The sequence below is a fragment of the Larimichthys crocea genome, chromosome XX (genome assembly GCF_000972845.2).
Source record: "Larimichthys crocea isolate SSNF chromosome XX, L_crocea_2.0, whole genome shotgun sequence".
NCBI lineage: Eukaryota > Metazoa > Chordata > Actinopteri > Sciaenidae > Larimichthys > Larimichthys crocea.
Window position 1 is genome coordinate 3,059,288 of NC_040030.1, and position 26,602 is coordinate 3,085,889.

At 45.1% G+C, this 26,602-nt stretch overlaps 1 protein-coding gene across 7 annotated transcripts in view; it reads right to left on the minus strand.

Moving 5' to 3' along the window:
- The window catches only part of ppp1r12a (protein phosphatase 1, regulatory subunit 12A), a 41,514-nt gene extending 27,723 nt beyond the window's left edge, over nucleotides 1-13,791 (minus strand). For 3 of the 7 annotated variants that reach the window (XM_019276914.2, XM_027272211.1, XM_027272210.1), the window contains exon 1: nucleotides 13,382-13,788. In XM_019276914.2, coding sequence (XP_019132459.2) covers nucleotides 13,382-13,618 — 237 coding nt within the window. In that variant the 5' untranslated portion in view covers nucleotides 13,619-13,788. Of the gene's footprint in view, nucleotides 1-13,381 lie in introns of all 7 variants that reach the window. The other 4 variants (XM_019276910.2, XM_027272214.1, XM_027272213.1 and 1 more) reach the window with 4 other exon arrangements.
- Nucleotides 13,792-26,602: the final 12,811 nt, after the last annotated feature.

Sequence of the window (26,602 nt, forward strand, 5' to 3'; positions counted from 1 at the left end):
CACAATTTGGTAACGTCAACAGAGGCAGACGTGTGGTTCATTGCTTTAAAAATAAAAAGACTTCTAAACAGGATACGTCTAGGACACATGTCGCTGTGCCGGTCCGCATTTTTTTGTGGGCTTGGACATAAAGATAAGCGGCACCGGCGGGGCCTTTATTGACAGCTGACTGAGCGCGTTGAATTGCCGTCCGAGGCAGAAAGTTCAAATGAGCTGTCTGACACGGTGAATCAGTGGCTCCCTTTCTTTAACACAGTCTCTGTTCTACACGGCCTTTTGTTTTAAGACCACAGATGACGGCGCACAGAGACCCGTTATGGTGCTGTTGTATTTTTTAAATCAGACATATCTTCAGTTTGAAACGGTCGCTCGGTCGTTTCTAAGATTAGAAACGCAGAATTCGATTATTTGTTTTTGTGCGAGTGCAGAACAAAACGCGCGTGTTTGCTCATCTTCTGTACTCTTTGTGGTGCGCTCAAGTGCGCCTCTAAAAACAGAAGATGACAGGTGATGTGAGGTAACGCAGCATTTGAATCAGGCGTCTTTCACATGTTATGAACTGGATTGCTCCAGCTCGTCTGTCCTCCATACCAAACCCACCCTCCTCCGTCACTACCCACGCACTTATTATCTCTTCAAAGTCTTCTTTTCCTCGTAGAATGGAAACAGGCCCCTTAAGGCGAACGCAGTGCTGGCTGTGACCTCCCTTTTTCAGTGCGTCACCTTCCTCCACCGGCTCCTCCTCAGCAGCTACTGGAGCCCAACAAAGGTAATCCATTAATGTCTGTATTTGTCTGTGGCCGACAGGTGCCGGAGTGACAGCATGTGTGGTGTGGACGCCAGAGGGACGAGAAGAAGAAGATGATAGTCGAGAGAAAGCACCGTGGCATCCTCTCGCTTTTATTCGAGATCGTGACGCCGCTGATGGTGGACGAGAACGTACAGAGAAGAGCACCAATGTCAGGAGAGACGCTCATTTAAAAAGAATATATATTTTTATGTCTCGCAGCAGGCAGATGAGTCAGACAGAGGAGATGAGGGATTCAAGCTTTCGTTTAAAAAAAATAAATAAATAAAATAAAAATATATTATGAAACGTTCCCGCACGTCACAACCAGCCACAGAGTGACTTATAGCACTGCTCCGCACTCGCAGTCAGACTTTCAGACGTGTAGTGATGACTCACTCTTGGACACGTTGCCATTTAAACCTGTTTGGCCAGTGTGTGGCGGAGGAGGAAGGAGGCAAGATGGATGGTGCTGCACGAGGAGAGCGAAGATAAAAATAAAGCAAAATCTGATTATTACCACAGCCGAGGATACAAAGTCTTACGGGAAGAACAGACGGAGGCAACACGCTCAGGTCTGCATGTATGATTTCAATTCATCCATAAAGCAGCTAGTGACTGGCCACAGCATGGCAGACATCAGGGAGGACTACAGGACTCTCTTAATGGAAGCTGAGGCTTCTGGGAATTTACGTAACATCGGCCGATCAATGGACACAAGATGCTCCATTTGATTGGTCGATAGAGTCGTTTTCAGCAGTGTACATTAAACATGTGTTCATCCATTAAGCTGTGTGGGATGTGGAGCAGAGAGAGAGAAAAGCAGAGATGGGGGGGGGCAATCAATAATCTCTAATTAGGAATTAATTGAAGTTGAAAAATCTGAGCCGTGGTCAAACTGATGAAAAGCTATAATCCACAGAAAGTAGGCGCCGCGAAAGAATTCTCCTTGAGGGAGTGTGTGAGAAAAGTTGGCAATGATCCACCATCCGAGTGGAACGGGGAGGGAGAGAAACGATTTGACGTCAGGTGAATCACGTTTTAAAAAAAAGTGGAAACATAACACCACGGGCCATCTTGTGTTTATATCGTAGGAATGCTCGGTGCAGCAGGATCCCCTGTAACGCTGCAGCACAGCCCGTTTGATCCTGCACTGTTCCTTTCCGTGTCCTCAATCACTAAATGTGTCTCCTGTGTTTATGAGCTGATGGGAGCGCCTTGAAAGAAACACGGAGTCAGACGTCAGCGGCTGGATGGACGCTCGGCCTGTATTCAGCCTCGAGTGGCACTTTGTGAAAGAGCAGGAAATAAAAAAATAAAAAGCTAGACGGAGTTAATGTAAAGCATGACACACACACACACACACACTGTGTGCGCAAACAAACATGTCACCAGACCTAACCTCGTTAGATAAACAGCAGTCAGAAACGCTGGATATATGGAAATACCTCGTCGTGTTGACTTACGCTGCACTCGGCCAACACATTCCTCAGACAGAAAGGTGAGTAAAGCAGGAAAACACACACACACACACACACACACACACACACACACACACACACACACACACACGCTTGAAGAGTTGCACCTGTGCGGCGCTATCAACAGACTGACTTCATAAACCATAAATAAATATGGGTAAGATTAGGACAGAAACAATACAGCGTCCGTCTAATCCTGAAATAATACAGAGGAATTCGAGCCTCAAAAAAATAAAAAATAAATGTACCCATGACGTGCACCTACGAAAGGAGACTGGTCTGTTGCGTGACAACAAAGCCAAAAAGGGGGAACATGGGTTGAGGGCTTGTTGATGCTTTTGTAAAGAAACATAAATAAATAGAGAAGGCTTCGTTTTAAAGCGTGCAGGGCTTTGCTCGGTTAAACGCAGCATGTCGAGGTGCCATCTTTCTTTTTTAACCTGTTGCAGGCGTGTTTTTCACCGTTACCGGAGCGTTTTTCGTGTTTTTCACCGTTACCGGAGCGATTCTTGTGTTTTTCAACCGTTACCAGAGCAACTCACGTGTTTTTAAACGGTACCGGAGCGATTCTCGTGTTTTTAACCGTTACCGGAGTGATTCTCGTGTTTTTAACCGTCTTCGATTCCCGTGACCTTTTATGGCAAAGAAATGAGAGACGCTCTTGATAAGATAGAAAGATCCAGTTTGGTGATATGGAGCTATCAGTGCAGATGATGACTGGCGTGAAAAGATACACAAACACAGAAGACTATTACGAAATCTTGCACCACATGCTTCATTCAGACAGACGGACATGTGTGTGTAGAAACGGGCTGGTTTATTATCTTCCGAGGCCATCGCGTAGAAAGCTCCGAGCTTAAATTAGCAGCACTCCACATCAAGGAGACACTTGAGGACCACTCCCCTCCTTGACTTCCTTTAGTAGCACCCTCAGATGGAGAGCAGAAAGCTGCTGCTGTGTGGCTCCTGTACGGGGTTAGTGCTGAGAGTGGCACAGGGAGCCGAGCGAAGCCCATTCTACGTCCAGTGACCATGTCAATGGTGTGTGACCGCGATTAACAGCAGTGTGCCTGGGAGGCGAGGGACGTGAACAACCACAAGTCTCATTTCATAGGAGAGCAGTGACATGTACGTGTTGCCCTGATCATAATTTTGATACTGACATACTCCATCATCCATGAAGAGGTCGGTTCGTCTTTAATCAGACACACTAATAATTGAATACTGCCATTCTTCAGACATATCTCATGATAATCCGCAGACCTCGCTGTCGACAGTTTTCATAAAAGGACAACTGAACTATGACAGCGACAGAACAAGAGACTATCACAGTTACTCGGACTATGACAGCGACAGAACAAGAGACTATCACAGTTACTCGGGGTCTGAAACAGCTGTTCAAACCCCAAATGGCTTCACTTCGATCGTGATCAGGATCAAAGCGCCTAAAAACAACCACAGGACGCTCAGGAAAGGTGATCACGGCCAGTGTCTCTAGGAAAACACATTCAACTCAAGAAAACAAACTCTGCTTGCTAATTTTTGCCATCCCTCGCAATCATCTGGCGCTTTGAGTGAGGCCTTGTGTGATGATGGTGTGTGTGTGAGACGGATGACGCTCTAGTATCTGTCAGGAGAAGCCAAAACATTATCTAGGTATTACGGTGTAAGGTTTCTCAAACGCTGCGTGTGCAGAAAGAGACTTGTCAGCTTTGAGAACTTCTACTTGAGGCATCCACGTTACAGCTTCATAACACACGGCTCGTTTTTGTGCTTGTCCATATGAAGCGACAAACAAATCAGCTTCTTCTCGAGCTCAGAACTTACAGTACAACTTCTCTCTGCAACTACCGAACCAGTAAGCAGCAGCAGCAGCAGCAGCAGCAGCGAGGCCCTGGACTAACATACCAGTGGAGAAATTCCCAGATAAGTAATACTCCTAGCCTTGGGGCTTCAGGCATCAGCGCTCTGGCCACTCCTCATGGGGCTACGTCACTGGCTCAGAGGCGCGCAGCCACTTCCACAAAAGGAATTCCTTCTTACCGCCTGCATGTAAGTATGAGCGCGTTATGTGTGTCTGCGTGTGTGTGTGTGTGTTAGATCGGCCCAGACAATAAGAGAAGCAAGAAATATATTGGAAACGATCCAGACATCGGGATCAGCAAATCTATACTTGTGAGAGAGGCTGTGGTGTAAATGCTCAGTCTGTAAAAGGTGGTGTGTGTGTGTGTGTGTGTGTGTGTGTGTGTGTGTGTGTGTGTGTGTGTTTACGCCTGAGACAAAGAGCTCACAGCTCCTGTGCTGTTGGCAGGGTTCATGAGGCCAGAGGGTACGACGAGGGGGGGGAGGGTTAGAGCGCTGCGGGGCGACCAGCTGGGTCCTTCTTACTAGATGAGCCCTGTTGGGAGTTGTAACCAGACTACACACACACACACACACACACACACACACATATACAGCCTTCATTGCTCTAGCTGCTGCTACCGAGGACAACCATATATGGCCCTGGGATTCCCATGGAAAAAGAAGACCAGGATTGAGAGAGAGAGAGAGCGAGAGAGACGAGATTGTAACTATACGTTTCGCTCAGCAGCCAAAACAAAAGCCCCACTTGAGAGCCAAATTAGTTTCCATGTGAGGGGTCCAAAAGGCGAGAGGGGGGCAACAAAAAAAAAAAAGGGGGAGGTCATATAGTCACGGAGAGAGATGGCAGAATGCGACCTCTGTTGATATTTTCATATAATAGGACCATTATGTGGAGGCTACTATACGGAGGACAGTAGATCGCTCAGTCAGCAGTCACTGACAGTCAGTCTACTAAAGAGGCATTGAGAATGGACCCTCCCTCCCCCCGCCGAGCCTACTGGCACTGTGTCACCGCTCACGCCAACAAACTCTGAAACCAAGAGGTTAAATGGATATTGTGTGCGTGTGTGTGTGCCCCGCAGGCATGCTACCAATTTATAGCCATTACCAGCACAAATATGGATCGTCAGCAGGGCGACGTGGCGTCGATGCACGCCGGTACAGTACAGTGTGATCTGGACTATTATAACACGACTCGCATGTAAACAAAGGGAGCCTGGACGTTCAAACTTCTTTTCACAATGAAAGATCTCAGTATGAAACGCGCGCATGACTTATTTTGTCACGTGCATCACGTGTAAACAGATGATTTCCCTGGTTTTATGTAAATCATTAGATAGCTGATAGTGCGTCTATGTCAGGCTGCTGTCGGGTAATAAAAGCAGACGACGGTGGAAGGAGCAGGCTCGCTAGTGGAGCCTCAGAGAGGAAATGAGAAAAATAAACACTCACTTCCTGTTCCTCTCTGGTCTGAAATCTCCCGATCCCTCCTACCATCAGCACCTCGGCTAAGGAAAGACGAGCAATAACACCCCCCGCCCTCTCCCTTTACCTTTTCCTCCTCAAGTTGTGGGCCTGAACAAGCTCAGCATGTTTGTGGTCGACCTATAAGACACAAACGGCGCATGGATGCCAACGTCGGCCTGGTAACGATCGATAATTCATGCGAGCAGCTCAAAGCATCGTACGCGCCAGCCAATCATCAAACTGTACGTTGATATTATTCTGATTTTTGACTTGCACTGTCATGAACTCTTTGTTCTCCACGCAGCTGCCCCCAGTCGTCGTGGTTAATTAATTATTAATTTAACGGCCTATTAAACATCTCAGCTTGATTGGAACGCAGTGACCGGACGTTTATGCTTATGCGTTTAACACGGAGATGCAATTCAGTCGGAGGTCTTGTTTTGAAATGATTTCTGTTACCGCTGTCTTTGTGAACATGAAAACCAGTTCATCATCATGTTAGACTTTAGATATGAATCGCTCATATTAAGATTTGTTGACGATATTTAGTGGCAGGAAACGTTGCTGTCAGTTAAATCCCCGCTCGTCTTCCTTCACCAGATAAGTGGCTGAATCTTTGTGAGAGATGTTTGGCACGCAGCTTGTTGAGGATTATTTAAAGCATGAAAAACAGATACTGAAAGAAAGAACGCCGGCTTCTAGCGAACGCAGAGAGGACGCACTTAGTCTGTCAACTGTCGACACTGCTGTTTATCTGCGGGAGGAGAGCATCACTCGTGTGCGCTCGCCCTCAGGAACATTAACGGGGAAGCATCGCGGGCGAACGGCCGCTTCCTTCAATCACATGGAGAAAAAAATCAATGCCAATCAAGTGTAGAGGAGGAGGTCCTCTCAGCTGATTAGCTTTGAAAGATTGTGGAATCAGCTTCATTTCATACGTGACAGTGAAGTATTCTCTGACCTTTCCCCGGCTGACAGCATGAGGAGATCATGTTCTGCGTCTGCCGGCTGAACAATGACACAATGTGTAGATTGTGTACAAAGGGCCGACCGTCGCGTTCAACTCTCGGCTGAAGACGCAGCCATTTTGCGCATAACTGGAAAGAATGTAACCTCACCCCTCCGACAGACAACACATGGACATGCGCTCTCTCTCTCTCTCGGCTTTAATTGTGTGCTCGCTGCTCTGGAAGACAATGAGGAATTCACAGTCTCCGGGTCCAGGTGTTTTCAGTTCAAGAAACAGCTCATAAAAAAAAAAACACAACACTCAGTGTGAGGCATGTGACTGCCGCCGAGCAAACAACAGCGGGACGGCTTCAAGAAGACCTGGCTTGGAAGTAGACAGACAGACACGATGTGCCACGGGGTGAGGGGGAAAAACAAAACAAGCTGAAGTCATCGCGCAAACATCTCGCAGCGGCTCAGTACTACGCACGGCACACAGAAAGAAAAGAGAGTAGTGGGTGACAAACACTCATCAAAAATAAGACACACGTCGACATCTGAATAAACTCTTTCTGCCAAAGAAGACATGAAACGTCGGGCAAGGTCAAGTCCGTGTCGGTAACCTTCCGGTCGTGTAAGCAGCAGCGCACATACGTGGCAGCGGCCTCGCTCTGCAGAGGAATTCTCCTTACGACCCCAGGTGAACCAGTTCCAACCTGCAGCGGCAACGCTCGTCTGAAATACTTCAGACAACCCTTGCCGTTCCAGATCCTCTGCTGGGGACGCCTCCGGCGTTTTATCCCCACACAGCGGTGTCATACATAGAGTTGGGATGCGTAGGAGAGCAGAAGCACCTGTGCCATGTAGATGAATACTTTTAAAATGTGCTGCTGTAAGTGGTTGTCTAATACTCTCATCGACTTCACGCTGTGTTCCAGTAAAGCCCTTCAAAGTCATACATGTTCTTGTGAAACTGCGCGCAGAGAAAAAAACCCAACACTTACGTGTCACAATCGGCAGATGACCTGGCATGTTGCACGGCGTTGGCGCGCAAACAGCACAAGGACTTCCTGCTGCTGATTATGGGGTTTGGTAGAAGGGCTGAATGAAACAGCGAGCGAGGCCAGCTTGACAAGGAGAGACCTGCCAATTATACAGCAGGTAAAATATACATGTTCCGGGGCTCCCGTTCTAAAATTAACGCCCTCAGTCATCCGGCACGCTGCCGGTACAATGGTGCGACGGTGATTCACCGCAGGCTGGAATTCAGCGTCTGATGACCTATAGTCCTCTCTGCAAGTTCAAGTACAGTGATTCAAAACACACAAAAAGGGAAGCGACACATTTTAAACCGAGTGAAAGAGACAGAAAAGACTCTGTACACTGTGTCAAGGTTCGGTTGGCTTTAATCCACGCCGATCCAGACGTGCTTTTGTTTCTCGTACTCCTCGTGTCGCTCCTGTCGTCTGTTTGAACTCAACAGATAGGCTACAGTTTACTTCTGCGAGACCTGTTTTGCTTCACGTGGTTAATAATGTCACGATGCAATAATATTTCCTCTGTTGTACCCTCGAGTCTGTGTCGCTGTTTGCTCGTCAAAATGATGACATAATATTTACAGAGAGGCTAAATCAGTCAAATGAAATTAAGAACAGAACCAAATTAACACGAGTCGGTGTTTGGAAATATCAAACAGAGATGAATTATTGGCGACGATGCGCGGCCATAACTCAAGAGACGAGCGGCGTCTGAGGTCTCAGACCCAAACGTGACAATGGCTCGCCACATTCGAGGGGGCTTGGCAGATCGAGCCAGACAAAGAAGAAGAATAAAATCTAGACTGTCTCGTTTCCAGTCCATGAATTATTAAGTTGCATCCTTATGCAGTCTGCAATGTGTTAGAGATGCATGGGTGCCTCGCTGCTACTGTACGACAGCCTTAAGCCAGAAAAACACGGAGGTCTTGTGCAACCTTTTGCAACAACAGACTTCTGCTAAAAACGGCATCAACTGCTCCTGTCAGAGCCAGAGAAACCCAACGATACCTTTTAATATTTCATTTTAATACTTTGATTACGTCGACTGTGAAGCCCATCTACCCACTAATAACTCTTCTTGGTTATGTCACAGGAGCAGCAGCTCAGAGACTCACTCTCTGCGTGAATCCGACAGAAGAAATAGGCATGCTGGCTCTGCACATGGCGTGTAGTCCTGGTGCCATGGACTGGAGCTCATTGGGGCCTGCTGCCGACGCAGCTAAAGAACAGGTCGTTTACAGAACGCGAGTAATTAATGACAAAACGCTGAATGAGAGGCTGCGCTTCAAAGTCGAGCAGAACGGCGTCTACTGGTTCGACGATAAGTTCATATTTAAAGCGCCTGTCGTGCTGATCTCCACAACAAATGTGCATTTCCTTTCAGAAAAAAAAAAGGAGCATCGAAAACCTGAGTTGGATTATCATACGTAATCAACTTTATGTGACTGTGCTAAATATCAGTCGGGTTCCTAATTAAACCTACATGCTTTGTCATCCAGGCTCATTTTAGGGCCGCATGCTGCTGCGTGCTCCATCTCAACACTGAAACGTGTAATCCTACGTGCTCTTTATCTAACAGTCGGCAGATCTGGGAGTTATTACGCAGGCAGATTATAAAGCCAGAGAGGCCTGATAGATTTTTGTGGATTAAGCCTCTTTCCAAAAGTCACTAGCACCGCATCTCTCTGTTGCGTGGGCTGGTGAAACAGGTGAGGAGTAGAGTGGAGGGGGTTTAATGTTTAATGCAACGTGATGCCTCTTCGTATGAGACGGTGGGATTTTCTCCCTCAGGCGGAATGACGGGAGGGTCTGGGGTTTTAAAAAGGATGCCGTGATGCCTTTATCAAGAGAGACGGCATGTCAGAGGTCTTTTTTTTTTTTGCTCCCCTTGCAAAGCCTTTAAGCACAGCTGAGAATCTCACGGCTGCAGCCAGATCCACAACAATTATGCAACGTGTGTTAATATGAGCGGCCGCAGCCTCCTCGCCATCTCCCACATCATGTAGTTGATTCTCGTTTCAAAGTGCCGAGCACTGCCAGAGACACTCTCTCGCTTTCTCTCTCTCTCTCTGCTCAGTTGGTTATGCAACTCCCACTCTGTACATGCAAATCCACCAACACAAGTGACTAGCAACCTTCCCAGAGTCGTCGTCATGGAGACGGCGCGAGATAATGTTCATAGACTTCAGGGCCGTGATGAGGGTGTGTAATGTCAACAGAACCAAAAAGGCATTGTGATACCCAGACTCTGACACGTTAAGCGTCACCGCAGATCCTCGGGGTCAGCAGCAGAGGACGTGGACGCTAAAGAACAAATTTTTTTTTAAAAAGGTTCAGGTACGGGTCAGCATGCGTGAAGCGTCAAGCCCCGGTTACCTCGGCACTAATTGCCTGGATGGAGCTCGGTGGGCGACAGTCAGCTGGGTCTTGGCATTGTATCGGGGGGGAGAGGCAAGCCGGAGAGAGAATGACTGCAGGGGAGGGGTTTAGGTGACAGCTGAGGAATGTCTGCTCCGCTCTCTCTTTGCCACGGTTTCCAGCGACTGTCATGTGAGGAATGCACGGGGCTAGGACGACGGGGACTTGGAATGCTACCCCCTCTGTGACGAGTTTAGCCGACGAGATCTGCTTGTCGTCCCACTTGTCGTTCGCTTGTGCGTCCGTCTTTAGCGTCCACGCTGTCTTGTGTTTGCGTGTCTCGGCCATTCAGGTGACCCAGACAAAGTCACATCAAAAACTGAAGACGTCGCATTGTTATCGGTTCAGTCGCCAAACCTCATCACTAACAATGTCCATATGCTCAGTAGGGGGGGCCTGTAACGGTCTCTCACGTCTTTTAAAACACCACAAGAGAAAATGTTCACGCTTAGTTGTTGTTCTTTTTTTAAACTTTGACAGAAGGTTCGTGACTCACGTGAAAAAGACACAGCCTAAATGTGAGATTACGCCAGGGCCTGCACTACAAAGCGGAGCTACAGACTCTGACTCATACCCAAATTTAGGATCATCTCCTGAAACCCAGTTAGGAGAGAACTTGTGGCGGTGATATTTATAAACCCTGCACCGGTCACCAGCGTTGGGAGTGATACTGCTGCACCCAGCGAGGAGTGAGCCCTCGTGTAACAACATGACACACTTCACAACAAAGCCAGAGGTCAGCTATTCAAAAGAATAGAAAAGTACAGTTTTACTGTATGTTTCTGTTCCCCACAAAGCAGAACTCAGATGACTGTCAGACTCATCTTGATTCCATGTAAAGAAGCTGTATCTTCCTGAAACACTGTATCACCTTCTTCATCTTCCTTTACAAAGACCCCAAAAACCCTGAGATCACATGCTGGCCTACAACACACACACACACACACAAACAGCAGCTTATCATCTCCAGAGATGGTTAGGTCCGAAGAGCGGCGCTGCAAATCAAATTCTTCCCCTCAGCCTCGCTCATCTCTGGACATCAGCCCAAAAAAAGGCAACGTTTCCACCCAGTGAGCTTGCACACGAGGGGGGTGGGTTGGGGGTAGGAGAGGGTGGGGGCCATGCTAATTCCAGATGTAATTATAGCGGACTCTGAGCGCAAAGAATGGCTGATTTAACAACGGCGTAATAAAATAAGTTCTTCATCAAAAAGGGTGAAGAAAAGAAAAAGCTAATGACCTACCTCAGAAAAACTTGCTTTTAAACTTTTAACAGGCTTTGGACAACAAACATACCACGTCGAGCAAGGTGGTGCACTTAGCACCACTCAGGCTTGTGACTAGACATGTGGGCATGAGTAATGAGGTGACATCACTGGAAATCTATGCTGGCATTAAACATTTAACGTAAGAATTCCCTCACCATTCCCTCAGATCACCTGAACGCTCGCTGTCCAAACAAACAGGCGGTGGAGAGAGAGAGCGTCCTCGAAGTTTGGTTATTCGTCATTAAAATGTTTTTAAAAAGTAGCAGGTTGGTGTCATTTTGCCACAGACTGATAGCTGCTGTGTGTATGGGTACAAACGCAGCCAGGGGCCGCTCTGTGTCTAGATAAGGGGTCTTCAAACAGGGGTCCGCCTGCAGAGGTACTGCATAAGGGGTCTTCAAACAGGGGTCCGCCTGCAGAGGTACTGCACGGGATCCACCAACTTTTATCATAATAGTTGACAGTTTACCAAACTAATATGAGAGAGTTGAGTAAAGTGCAAGCATTAATACGCAAAAACAAGCTGCTTTGATCGATAATATAATAACCCACATGGGTTAATAAGGTGAAATAAAAGGTGAATAAAGTAAATACAGGTGTCTCTCGTGCAAGCGCTGCAAAAGGTTGAAGACTCCTGCTATAGATGTTAAATGTTTGCATCTTTACTTTTGTAATATTATTCATATTATGGTCACTACTTGTGCAATAATATTATTTGTATCATATGTATTTTTTACACATCTTTACATTACAATACTCTTCATATACATCCTCAGTACTTGTCTGTTTTTTAAGGTTGATAGTTCTTTGTGTTTATTGTGTAGGTTATAGATATTTCTGTTTTTGCCTTTTCTACTTTTTTCTAACTCTGTAGTGCATGCTACACTTTCCTCTGTAACAAGTGCATTTCTTTATTCAAATGGGATGAATAATCTAATCTTTAAATGAGGTTTAACACTGAATGATAGAGAGATGAGAGGACAATATTAATGAATCCATAAACTGTGTTTCACAAACTACAAGGGCTTTAAATTTAAACAGGAGGCATATCAGGACTCTGCTTTTCCTCTTTAACCACTGCCACAATCTTCCAAACACTTCACTGTCTGTCTGTGTGCGTGTGTTTCACTTCATTCTTCACAGTTTCTACAAACACACGAACATAACGACAGAGCTAAAAAAAAGCAGGCTGCCATTTTCATTATTTAGGCTTTAGCTACCGTAGTTAGCCTTAGCCACCGCTTGACATTCACCCCTAAAGCCCTAAAGCTATAAACTATATTAACAAATAAATAAATAAATAAATAAATAAAATAAAAGAGATAAAACACTATGAGTAACGAGTCAGCTAACGAATGAATTAAACCCCGCTTCAAAACAGCTAACGGCGGAGCTAGCCTAGCCTGCTAACACCGCTTGGATTAAAGAAAAACAACAAAAAAAACACGACACAAATAAATAATTACACCGTTTACAACTTAATAACTCATACACCAAACGACACACGGCAGCTGTCGGACGGTGTGAGCGTTAATTAATTATGAAATAATCGTTTTAAAGGGGCCTGCAAACCGAATGACGTTGTAACAAACCGACTGGCTAGCTTCGGTTAGCTTCTGCCAGAGAGTAGTCGGCGGCGGTTGGTGGCAGTTGGTGTCGGTTTATCAACAAAAACCACTAAAAACACTTTTTACTTCATAACTAAGCAAGAACATCGATACTAGAGGTTGATTTGAACATTTACGAGCGTCTCAATCATTTAACATTTCAGTTTAAAGCCCCTCTTTTTGCGTTACTGGAGCGTAGTAGTATGACTGAACCGTTAAAAGAAGTTACGCAGCTTTACAGCAATTAGACTGCGCCCGTGTCTCTCTCTAAAATATAAGTTTGTTGCTTTATTACAGACGGTTAGTTTTGTTTTTTTAAAAAAGGTGTCAAGCTCTTGTAAGTGCGTCGAAAAGGACGGGTTAGTGCTAAAAAGGTGAGGTAAACAACAACAACAACAACACTAGGGGGATGAGAATGGCTTCCATTTGACAGGTGTTCCTCGCCCGATATAAGCGATGCTGGAGCGGGCAGACACACAAGAACAAACCGGGGGAGCACCAACCTGGTGGAGGGCGGTGAGACCGTCCACATTGGCGTAGTTGATGTCAGCGCCCCGGTCCAGCATACGGAGCACCTCCTCGGTATCGCCGCTGGAGCAGGCGGCCAGAAACACGGCGCCATCGTCGAACTTCACCTTCGTCTTCTTCTTCTTCAGAACCGGGGGCTCCAGGTCCGTTTCCGAGCCCAGCCACCGCTTCAACTGCTCGTTCCTCTTCTGCTTGGCGTCCGCCATCTTCATCCCCCTCCTTTGCTTAGTGTGTCTCGGTTGCTTCTTCTTCTTCTTATCTTTTTTTTTTTTCTTCTTCCGAGAGAGAGAGAGAGAGAGAGAGGATATACTTTATAGTGCCACTATCCCACAGCGCACTGGGGCGTGGGAAGGGAGGGAGGAGGAGGGAGGAGAAAAAGAGAGAGAGAGAGAGAGAGAGAGAGGGAGGGCGCCTGGATTGTTTCCACGCAAATCTCGCGAGATTTTGCAGCCCAGGAGCTGCAGTATAACGTCACCATCAGCAGATTATGAGAGGAGAGAGTGAGCAGGGTAATCCCACCAAATAAGACTTGTAAGGGCACTTGTAAAATATTACATAACATTCACAGGCACAGAGAGAGACAGAGAGAGAGAGAGGGGCACTTGCAGTTACATGCAAGTATTTACTGTGATAATCCTAAATATAGACTACTAGACATCACGGTTCACGCAGAGTTCAGCCGTAACGGTTACCATGACTTCGGTGAGCGTAAATAAAGATAAAACATCAGGAGGTTATTTGTAAGAATTGCAGCGATTAGAACAGAAGCGAGGTCTGTTTTCTGGCAGGTTTTAAGCCGGGAGCTCCAGACGTCCTTCAACCCTCCAGGAACGCGACCCAGCTCCTTCTAGAGCAAGGGGTGTCCAAACTTTTTTTTTAAGATAATTTTTTGGGCCTTTAATGATAGGACAGCTGAAGAAAGACAGGAAGCAGGGGGAGTGACACGCGGTAAATGGCCGTTCGATGCGGGATTCGAACCGGGGGCCAGCTGCAGCGAGGACTGTAGCCTCTACACACGGGGCGGCCGCTTAACCCACTACACTACCGACCCTCCCAGACAATGTGAAGATGCCCGGGGGCCCAATACTAACACTTAAAAATAAAGAAATTACCAATAAATAAAAGGTTCAAGCATGACGAAGAAACAACAGTGACCATGAAACTTATGTAGACTTGTAAGGGCACTTGTAAAATATTACATAACATTCACAGGGAGAGGGAGACAGAGAGAGAGGGGCACTTGCAGTTACATGCAAGTATTTACTGTGATAATCCTAAATATAGACTACTAGACATCACAGTTCACGCAGAGTTCAGCCGTAACGGTTGCCGTGACATCGGTGAGCGTAAATAAAGATAAAACATCAGGAGGTTATTTGTAAGAATTGCAGCGATTAAACAGAAGCGAGGTCTGTTTTCTTCCCCCTCGTCCGGAGGTGGCAGGTTTTAAGCCGGGAGCTCCAGACGTCCTTCAACCTTCCAGGAACGCGACCCAGCTCCTTCTTAGAGCAGTGTTTCTTAACCTTGTTGGAGGTACCGAACCCCACCAGTTTCATATGCTCATTCACCGAACCCTTCTTTAGTAAAAATTAAAATGTGATTTTTTTTACTGGTGCACAAAATGAACCGTGCATCAACATCACCTTGTTCAAATAACAAAACCAACACAGTGCATGAACTCACAACAACTTACCTCAGTGTGACTTCTGCTGTTGCCTTTGAGAGACCAGTTCAGATATGCGTGGCTTCACCTTGAAGTGCCAGTCTCATGTCATTTTCACAGCAAAGTCTGTTCCTTTTCTTAGTTTTTATGTCCAGCATCCTCGACAACAATTGCTCACAAAGATATGTTGTAACAAATGGTATAAAAAATTACAGGGCGGAGGCTCCACCGAACCCCTGAGACCGACTCACCGAACCCCTAGGGTTCGATCGAACCCAGGTTAAGAACCACTGTTCTAGAGCAAGGGGTGTCCAAACTTTTTTTTTTTTTTTTTAAGATTATTTTTTGGGCCTTTTATGCCTTTAATGATAGGACAGCTGAAGACAGACAGGAAGCAGGGGGAATGACACGCGGTAAATGGCCGTTCGATGCGGGATTCAAACGAGCTGCAGCGAGGACTATAGCCTCTACACACGGGGCGGCCGCTTAACCCACTACACTACCGACCGCCCCCAAACCTTTTTTTTAAAGAGGGCCAAATAAGACAATGTGAAGATGCCCGGGGGCCAATACTAACACTTAAAAATAAAGAAACTACCAATAAAAGTTACAAACAAATGCACTGTTCTCTAACACTTTTAATCTAAACCAATCAGATGTGAACAAATCCTAAAAGCAGTTCTTCTTTCTTTCACATTCAGAGTCAGATAACAAAGAATAAACTGTATGAACACATTAAACTGAATGAAGCTTCTCTGTAACATCTACAGATATATAACAGCAGCAGTTATGTCCTTAAAGCTTCAGATGCTTCATCATCAACAACAATAAAAGACAAACAGTCATACAGTATCTGACAATCCAGCAAGGCCATACATAATATATTATAAAAACGAAGCTGAGGGCCGCATGAAATCTGACCACAGGGCCCCGTACCTGTTCTAGAGGATCCTTGGGCGTTCCCAGGCTAGATGGGCTAATGTAGTCCCTCCAGCCAGTTCTGGGTCTCCTCCCAGTTGGACGGGCCCAGAACACCTCCAGAGGAAGGGCGTCCTAATCAGATACCCAAACAACCTCAGCTGGCTTTCGACGTGAAGGAGCGGTGGCTCTACTCCGAGCAAAGACGAATGACTTTATTCTTAGAGAAACAGGAATATCTGGCAAATTTAAAGCCCCACACTGCTGCTTCTAGGTTCAAGCATGACGAAGAAACAACAGTGACCATGTAGAAGGACCCGCTCCCCACTGTAGATATATATAAAAGGCTCATTCTGGGGTAACATAAACACAACAATTCTTATTTTCAGGTGATTATACACTAATGAAAACATAGCTATTAATATTGATTTTTCATTTTTGTCAATAGATACACGTAAACGTTACACACCGGCCCTTTAAGAAACTGGAAAACTATACAAACTATGCGTTTTTGAAGCCATTCATGCATTATCTAACTTAATTAGTATTTTCCACAGGTTGAAAGTGACCAAACATTATTAACATGACTACTGACAAACTAAAGACTGTGTTCCAGTATTCCAAACTGTTTTATTCAGAGGTTAATTTCTTTATTTAAGACCTTTTTCCCCAGATAGTAGTGGTTGAATTAAACTTGCATGACTAATTATCTTTCTTCTTTTCAGTCCAGGAACTGACATTTAGTCATCCTAACAACAACAAACGTTCTTTTATCTTACTTTTACACATATTTCCCCTTTTTCTTCCACCCATGAACGCTTCAAATGAAATCTCTTTTGTAACAATGTGACACATACTATTATTATTCTCCTTCTTCCTCTTTGACTTGATTTCACCAATCAGCGCACACACCCGCAGACAATGCAAAAAGCGTACTAACAAAGACAAAAGGCAACAACAGATGATACTGATTTGCAAAACATAAAGGGACACAGAGATGTAACAATAAATGCAGGGTGTGATCTGTTCGGGTTTGGATGCATTTCAGCCGAGTTTTGCAGGATGGATTTGGTTTAGTGACATTTCATTCAAGGAAATGGCATTTAGCCATCCTAACAAAGCAAACTTTCACACTTTGGAGGTGTTTCCCCCGTTCTTCCACGCATGCACGCACTGAATGAAATCAATATTCCAGCTATGTCACATGTAGCATGTTTTAGTTTCCTTCTAATAAAAACACTTCCCTCGCCGAGGGACGATAATAAAAGCCTTCTGACCACAAAGTAGCTGTAATGGTTTGATGGGTAACACTTGAAGTGGACTCGAGCGAGCACCGGGGTGGTCTTGTTCAACCTGGAGTAAGAAAAAACAACAAGGTGGCCAGGCATGAAGAAGTTTTTTTTTATTATTTTGGCACCACCATGTGTTATTGTTGGCAGACACCCATGTGTACTCAGCAGGGGTTGTGGTATCGCCTCCTCGTACGCAGGTTGCGGTTATGAAGCATGCAGCCATTTCTTTTTCCTTTTTTTTTGTTTTGCACATTGAGGTGTCATTACAGATAATAATCACGTTATTTTGGATGTTTAAAGACGTTTAAAATGCCGACCTGCGCTTGATTAGATACCACCCACCTACTGAACTTGAAGCTGAACATCCTGAATAACAAGCTGTTCAAGCAGAATCATGATCCAAAACATTTATACAACTGTGACCGTGATCCATTGTGTGAAGTCACGCTACCCCAGAGCCATTCCTCTTATCACCGACACTAAATGTAGAGAGATTTAAATAATTTACACTCTGCAAATTCAGTAAATGAGACTTGAGGGACTGGGGGATTCGGGAGCCAGAACACGGAGGTTAAGACACAGAGAGTACAAGCAGCCCAGCTGATACTCATCCTTAATGTTGCAGTAATGTCATGGGAAATTACTGTGCTTCTACTGAGTCATAAGGACGCTTGAACACCGACAGTGTCAGTGTCAGGAAGATGTTGGCCACAGGCTTCAGTGTGCTGATATTAGGGGAGGGTTAGAGGGGAAAGTGATGTGTAAGCTGCTGTTTCGGCAGGAGGCGGAGGGCAGGGCCGACCTCACGGTGACTGACAGCACAAGGCGAGCCATGTGGGCCTCATCCAGCAGCCCTGGACGTAACGAGAGTGTACTGTGTGTGTGTGTGTCTTTGTGTATCAAGAGTGACACACAAATGAGCCGTAATGCGGCACGAGCAGCCAAAAGCTGTGCTTATCTTACAGTTTTGGTTCAGTTATTTTGTTGTTGTTTTTTTAAAAACTGTTCTGGGGCAGTCCGTAGCGTAGTGGGTTAAGCGGCCGCCCCATGTGTGGAGGCTATAGTCCTCGCTGCAGCTGGCCCCCGTTTGAATCCCGCATCGGACGGCTAATTTACTGCGTATCACTCCCCCTCTCTCTGCCCCCTGCTTCCTGTCTATCTTTGGCTGTACTATCAATAAAGGCATAAAAGGCCAAAAAAATAATCTTTAAAAAAACAAAAAAGCTGTTTTAAATAAATTCCATTTAAATATCAGCCTCTGAATATTTGACAGTGCTGACATTTTCAATATGCCACCAATATGTGAAAGAAAAACATAAATTTCAGTGAGAGTTGAGTTATATTTAATAGCTTTTGAAACTTTAAAGTTTCACATTGAATATGCTAGACAGATAAGTCACTTTAAAGTTTAATTCAAACACCACCACCAACATCATCCGCCTTGATATCATAATGTAAAGGATTTCATTGGCTTTTTGAACCTTTATTTGACCGATACAGCTGAACAGGGTGTCTGCAGGGTATTAAATATATTAAATGCCTTAATGTGATGTATTATTTTTTCATTTTTTTAAGGAACAGCACGTGATTTGTTGCAACATTTTGTGGCAACATACATTTTTAACCCTGCAAATTTCTCCCCTACTTCAAAATCTACAATGTTAACAATACAGTTATGTAAGAGGGGCCTCTTGTTGCTCTGAAGGCATGGAAACTCCTCAACGTACATGCCACTTAACAGCGCAACATCTTGGATGTACAGTAATGCATCCTGTTTACGCATCCTGCCGTACACCCCGCCCCCCTCTTTAAGCAGCTGTATTTACCAGTAATGGCACGCAGTACAATGTGGATACAATGAAGATGTTAGTAATCACAGAATAACTGATTAACCACGCACTGAACATGATGGCTTCCTGCAGACAATCAGTGCGGATGATTGCGATAATTGATGTGATGCCAGTGGATGAATCAGGATTTTCATGTTTGTCAGAACATTCAGGAAACACATTACACAACACAAGAGATAAAAAAATAATTTGTCAGCATTGCCTCTGAAAACCAGTGTGTGACTATCAGGGCAGTCTTGCATCGTATGTGTCATGAGACTGTCTTTCATTACCGACGCTTTGATCTCCGATGACTGCTCTGCTGTTGTTCCTGTTCCTTGAAAGGATAAAAGTGTCTGGGAGTGACTCAAGTGTATCAGTACCACAAAATTACCCAGGCGCACTCTCACTGTTTGCATTCAGCCGCCGAGACTTGCATGAGCGAGCTGATTGAAACCCATCGACAGACCCAGAGAGTCATGTCATTGTAGGCGTGCTCTCTCGGCGTTGTGACATCATGATCCCCCCCGCCCCCCCAGAGGAAGCTCGTGTTTACTGCTTTAATTGAGTTTTTCCGAAGGGACTGTTCTCTGGTGTGGTTTATGAAACCAGATGAGGTGTTCAAGTCAAGTGTTGTGGAAAGACAGCTGGAAAAGGAGGGCTCCTTGACTGTGTGTGTTCCTAGGGATGATGTTTTTGTTTGTGTATTAATAATAGAGCCTCACATATTCACTTCTTTTCGTTTGGCCTTCTTGTATATCAGATATCAGCTTAGTATCAGTCACCTTGTCCACCTCTAGCACAGTATTTTTTTGGTTCCTACAATATATTCTGTACAGTATAAATCAAATTTATAGTCTGTGTAAGAATAAATATGTGTTCTTAGTTTGTCAGACCAAAGAAGAAAGTGTTATCAATCACCCAGGCAAACTTGAATGATTATAAATATTGACAAGTTTAGGTGTCAAAATCAGGTAAAAATAAATTCTCAGCTCCGGGACTGTGGGGGCGAAACACTCTGAGCGAGATGAATTAATCTCTATCTCTCTGCTCAGGGTGGCCTCAGCGTGTCATCGAGGCACCCTTTAAGGACCGCCCACAAAATCCTGAGACTGGAAAACTGGTGAAAAACTTTACAACTCCACAAGTCTTTTCACATGTTTTCAGCAACTATTTTCCAACATATTTAATGTGTTTTGAAAAAAATCTCAGAATTGTCTTTACACAGCCAATTAGCTTAGCTTAGCTTAGCATACAGACTGAAAACGGGGGGTAAACAGCTAGCCTAGAGGTGCTGGGAGACATATCTTCATATCTTTGGGCAGTTTCTACCTGTTTCCAGCCCTAATTCTAAGCTAACCGTAACTGTATATTAACTGGGAAGATGTAAGAGCAGTTTTTAATATTCCCTTTTGGCTCTTGGCAAGAAAACAAATAAGTGTGTTTCCCCAAAATGTCAAACTATTCCTTAAAATATTAGGTATCTCCTCACTGTGTAGAGTGTCTGTTTGATTGTTTGAATTTGGAAGCCATTTGTAACTTTTATTTTGAAATCTGCTCTAAAAATACTACCTTACTTACCAGGTTTTACTTACGTAATAGAAGTTATATTAGCATAGCTTTCAGTCATGTTCAATCAGTGCATGAACGTTGAATATCAGAGGAGTTATCAAAGGTGTCAGTCCAGACTGGTATGTGATAAAAGCCCTTCAAAAGCCATAATTGTGCGATCACAGCAGGAAAATACCTATTTTCACGGAATACGGTAACCGCATGCAGTCATATCCACCAGCATGTCAGTGCAGGTGACCCAGACAAACAACACTCACACATTGGTGACTGGTGAAGTGTGGACAACTCAGTCCCATCTGAGAGAAGCCAGACGCCGTGCTCCCGCGCTCCCATGTCACCCAGTGCCTGTTGTTGGCGCCTGCAACACTGACACACTCATCTCCTTCCCCCACTCTATGAGTCCAGACAGCAGCGCTATCGAGCAGATAGAAATAGTCATGCTTTGATGTTATCGGAGGATGTCTTTAAAAAAGTGATGTTGAGAAATACCCTGATGGTGTCGGCTCAAGCCTTCAGAGCCTTTCAGTTAGTCACTGGTGGATTTAAAAAAAGCTTGTCCCGGCCTGTGGTATCAGGTGAGAGTCAGAGAGCGATGGAATACAAAACTCTTCTTCCCAGAAGCGCTCATCCATGAAGTAACCACCCCAAGGTGACATTGCGTGCTGGACCGGGCTTATGAACCGGGCCCTTCATTTTGACTGCATGTTAACTATGTGTAGAACTTCATCTCCTTGCCCATTGTCAACCGTCAAAGTATTTAGAGGGCAGAGTGGAATGAGAAAGCAGACTGTGGCCAAGGTCAACCCTGTGTCAGTGTCAGGCACTGAAGTGGAAGGACGGAAAACCCTTTGGCACTGACGGAAAGAGAGAGAGAGAGGAGAGGCAGTTCAGGGAACGGCAGGTGGGGTGACGGCGGGAGGAGGGGGCAGATTGTTTTTCAGACCAATCTCATCAAGACGAATAAGAATAGCAACCTGATATGGCCCGGTGGTCACACGCTGTGGCCTTCTCCTCAGCTGTGGATGCTACTTTACGTGCTTGTGTCTGGGTTCCTCTTTGTGCACTGTTAATCCACTCTCAACTGGACCGAATAGGTTTGCACACGGAATGATTACTGCACAGATACTTGCATTCTTGTGATCTGTGCCCTCCTCCCAGTCTGACTTAATCCGCGTTAACATGAGGTAGATATCTCAGCGAGATCACCCTGTACCCAAAACTTGGGTGCAAGGGAAGATTGTGAAGGGTTAGGGAGTGTTCATGAGGTGATCTACTCCCAGACAACAGCTGAGCTGTAACCCCCCGGACAGAAATAGGGCAGTTCGCTTTCACTTAGCAGGGGCTGTACAGCTGGAGCATCACTTGATTCTGCTCTTTCAATCCCAGGCCATTACGCTGGCATGATAACAATGGATGTTTGGTTGCATGCTCTAACTCAATTCAGACGTATGCTAACGATGTTATGCCAGGTATGCGCAAATGAATAGGGGACTTATAATGCAGACATATTTGACTCTGTGGATGTGTGTTTCTTTAAGGCCAAATGAGTAGTGACAGCTTAATAAGACAAGGCTATTTGAGTGACCTTGTTTCCTGGAGAAAAGAGGCTAATAATAGGCCAAAATCTGGAGCTGTGGTGAAGCCTGTAATGGGTTAGTGCTAAAAGCTACGATGAATCATTCCAGCCAAGCAAGCAAGCCACGGAAAAAAGACAAAGATCATCAATTTTTGTGCTGTCAAAAATAAAAAATCATGCTCCGACCACACGGAGATGAGCGTGTTTTACGTCCTTGTGGCAATTACCAAAAGTGTTGAGGTGACTGTAAGTTTACAGGATTAAAAATGACCAGACAGAGGTTCATAATTTGCCTGTATGTGCATTAAAAGAGAGTTATTGGTCACAGAAGATGTTCCTACTGTCCTTACCGGCTGTGAAGACAGTGACTCCAGCACGATGGAGGTCAAAATCAATCATTCTCAAAGCTAAGATGCCGTTTTAGCAGTCATAGCTAGTCAGTTTTAGTGGGTTATACAGTACCAAAGTAACTGTGGTTGTCCTTGTGTTTATGTTGGCATTTGTAGTTATTGCAATTAGACCGACTGGAAAATACATATACATACAATATTGTCACCTTATGAGGCTGGCATGGCAGACACGTGCAACATTAGCATTCATTTAGAGTTGTGCTGATGAATGCAACAAGTCCAATATTCACTCTCCTTCTAGCCCTGGTGTCATCTCCATTAACTGGTGAGGGGAATATCTGACTCTCAGCCGGGTAAATGCTCCAATATGTTCACCAGCTTTGTCTCTCCGCTGTATGGTGCTGGGCAGGTCGAGTATGTTAGGCTGATCAGAGATGTGCGTCGAGGTGAACAAGGACCAGAGCCTTGAACGTGAGCCAAAACAGTGAAGTAACACGCCAGAAAACCAATTCAATGATTTAAAAGACCGACTGCAGGTCGTTTAATCTGTTATTAATACAGAAATATTAATTATGACAGCTTCAAGTTATAAGAACAACCAAAATAAAAATAGACTTCCTTAGAGACATGACTAACCGGTCCATGGGAATTTATGGGAATAAACCATGAATTTATAAAAGTGAAGGTTGGCTCTTAAGAGGGAACTGCACTTCCTCAGAAGTGAGTCAACCTCCATAAGCGCCCAACTTCACAGCAGAAAGAAACAGTACACCCAACATGGACTCACTCAGGCTCTGTCCATTCTTTATACTGTCAGTGCTTACACCCCAGTTACTAAAATTACCCCTAATTTCCAGTTAATTCCCATAAATTCCCATAATTCCCATGGAAAGTTTCCAATTTGGAATATTTCCCAAATTCCGCAGCATTTTTTCACCCCTTTGCGACAAATGTTAACAATCACTATCAACAGGTTATTGTACCCGATGCCGCAACAATCAGCATTATTTTAAGTTAAATGCATAGTAATGAGCTTTTCGAGAGATCCTATTGGTTGCACCACAGCGCCGTAGCAACAGTTCCACGAAATGATTTCCATGAAAACCGAAAATGATACCCCCCCCCTCACAGATCGTTTTAAAGCTTCGCTTCTCCTCTTTTAGAGTTCTTGATTTAGCTATTGAAACCCTCTGCCCTCATTATTTCCATTCACCTTGATGAAAAGAAGCATGAGCGGAAAAACAGAGCCTCGTTCAAGTCTTTAAAGCCTCGGCCCTATCAGGTTTAAATACCACTTACACATTGTGGACTGGACTCAACCCCACTACACCCACCCACCCAACCCCCCGACTCCATCCTCCGTGGATGAGATCAGGGGGGCGCGCAAGCCCAGTGGGTGCATTCTCCAAGGTCAAAGGTCACAGACCACATCTCATTTGTCACGGGCAGCACTTGAAGGCACTTGGTTCGCATTTCAATTAACAGGTGTCATATGTCTCGTTTCCTAACTGTGCTCATCTGCAAGTTGCGTTACATGCGGCGTCTGTCACGTTCAGTTTGTTTCAACCTCGACTCGGCGATGAGTCATCTCTGAGGGGCGTCTTTTTGTCTTTTTAATCGGGCAAATCAAGTCCATCTCTTTTACAGGAATCTGCGTCCAAGCATTCGAACGAACTCTCCCTTTATTATAACAGGCGTGATGCTCGGTTCCATCCACACACTTCACAAAGGAAGCCCTCGAGCAGGGAGCTTTAAAAATAGATAAGTGTTACTTGTGCTACTCTCCCTCTTGCAGTGAAGCCACCCACGTATGATTATCACCCATCTGACAGTATTATCAGCACTAACTTCTGCAGGCAGCACGCTGTGAGAGCTTGCAGGCAAACATATACAAAGGTTTTACTGTTTCGGCTAACATATTTGGACTGTTTTTGGCACGCACGTTGAGGTTAGATGTAATCTCGTTTACATTTTATGTCACAGAGATGGGAGCCTGATTAGCGAACTGCTATCTGTGGTGGTGTGGTTTAAATTTAGAACGCACTCTAAATTGGGTCAAGGCAATTTTAGCGCCAATATTCACGATCCTCGTCTCCCGCGAGTGCAGCCAGAGGAATGTAAATGAAGTGCAATTTTGAACGTGGGCGAGGTCGGGCTCGGACAACAGGACACGCCGAGCCTCGGTAGATAGACTGTAGACTGTAGCGTTTGATTCAGCCGTGTTATCTGTTAGGCAAGGTGCGGCTGTGTCGCAGCTGACAAGGTGACGACTGACGCTGTTCATCACATGTGGGTCCTGTCAACAGCCCGAGTCTGCTCTTACCTGAGGCCGGAGAGGATGACGATGATGTGGGGGTGATAGGAAGGCAGGGCCGGGTGTTGTTGGCGCCCTTTACACCCTCAAGGGTGACTTCCTCTTTCCAGCATCTGGGACACGATTCACCTGTCACATGGGCTCAGCATACGTCAGTGTACTGGAAACATACCAAAGGTGTTCAGAGTTCAAGGCTCAAAGGTAAACTGACTAACCCTAAAGGGTTTTTAGGAAATACCTGCCGAGAGTACGAAAGGATTGACACCGAACTCGAAAATGTAAGCTACGTATGCAACTGGAGCCTGTAGCTGGTTAGCCCTGCCTACCATAAAGACTGCAAAAGCTAGCCTGGCTACCATGCCAAGCCCAGATACAGCTAACCAGAAACTAGCTCCAGCTACATACTTAGGCTAGCCGTCAGCTGGCTCAGGCTAAGCTAACTAGAAACTGGCTCAAGCTACATATTTAAACTAGCCAACAAATAGCTTTAGCTACATATTGAAGCTAACTGGCAGCTGGCTCAGGCTAAGCTAACCAGAAACTGGCTCCAGCTACATACTTAGGCTAACCGAAAACTGGCTCCAGGTGCATATTTAAGCTAACCGGCTTTTTGTTCCAGCTACATATTGAAGCTAACTGGCAGCTGGCTCAAGCTACATACTTAAGCTAACTGGTTATTTGTTCCAGCTACATATTTAAGCTAAGTGGCAGCTGGCTCAGGCTAAGCTAACCATAAACTGGCTTCAGCTACATTTTAAAGCTAACCAACAAATAGCTTTAGCTACATATTTAAGCTAAGTGGGAGCTGGCTCAAGCTACATACATAAGCTAGCCAACAAATATATTTAGCTACATATTTAGGCTAACCAGCAACTGGTTCAGGCTAAGCTAACCAACAAATAGCTTTAGCTACATATATAAGCTAACTGAAAACTGTCTCAAGCTACATACTTAAGCTATGTGGCAACTGGCTCAGGCTAAGCTAACCAGAAACTGGCTTCAGCTACATATTTAGGTTAACCGGCAGCTGGCTCAAGCTACATACTTAAGCTAGCCAACAAATAGATTTAGCTACATATTGAAGCTAACTGGAAACTGGCTCCAGCTAACTTAAGCTAGCCGGCTATTTGTTCCAGCTACATATTTAAACTAACTGGCAGCTGGCTCAGGCTAAGCTAACCAGAAACTAGCTTCAGCTACATATTTAAGCTAACCAACAAATAGCTTCAGCTACATATTTAAGCTAACTGAAAACTGTCTCCAGCTGAATATTGAAGCTAATCAGCTACTGGCTCCAGCTACATACTTAAGCTAAATGGCAGCTGGCTCAGGCTAAGCTACCCAGAAACTGGCTGAAGCTACATATTTAAGCTAGCCGTCAGCTGGCTCAGGCTAAACTAACCAGAAACTGGCTCTAGCTACATATTTAAGCTAACCAACAAATAGCTTAAGCTACATATTGAAGCTAACTGGCAACTGGCTCCAGCTATATAATTAAGCTAACCGGTTATTTGTTCCAGCTACATATTTAACTGGCAGCTAGCTCAGGCTAAGCTAACCAGAAACTGGCTTCAGCTACATATTTAAGCTAACTGGCTAACTCTTGCAAAGAAAGTAAACAGTAGTGTATTTCTCTAAAAGTCAACTATTCCTTTATTCATCATCATGTAGGCTTGTTTTGA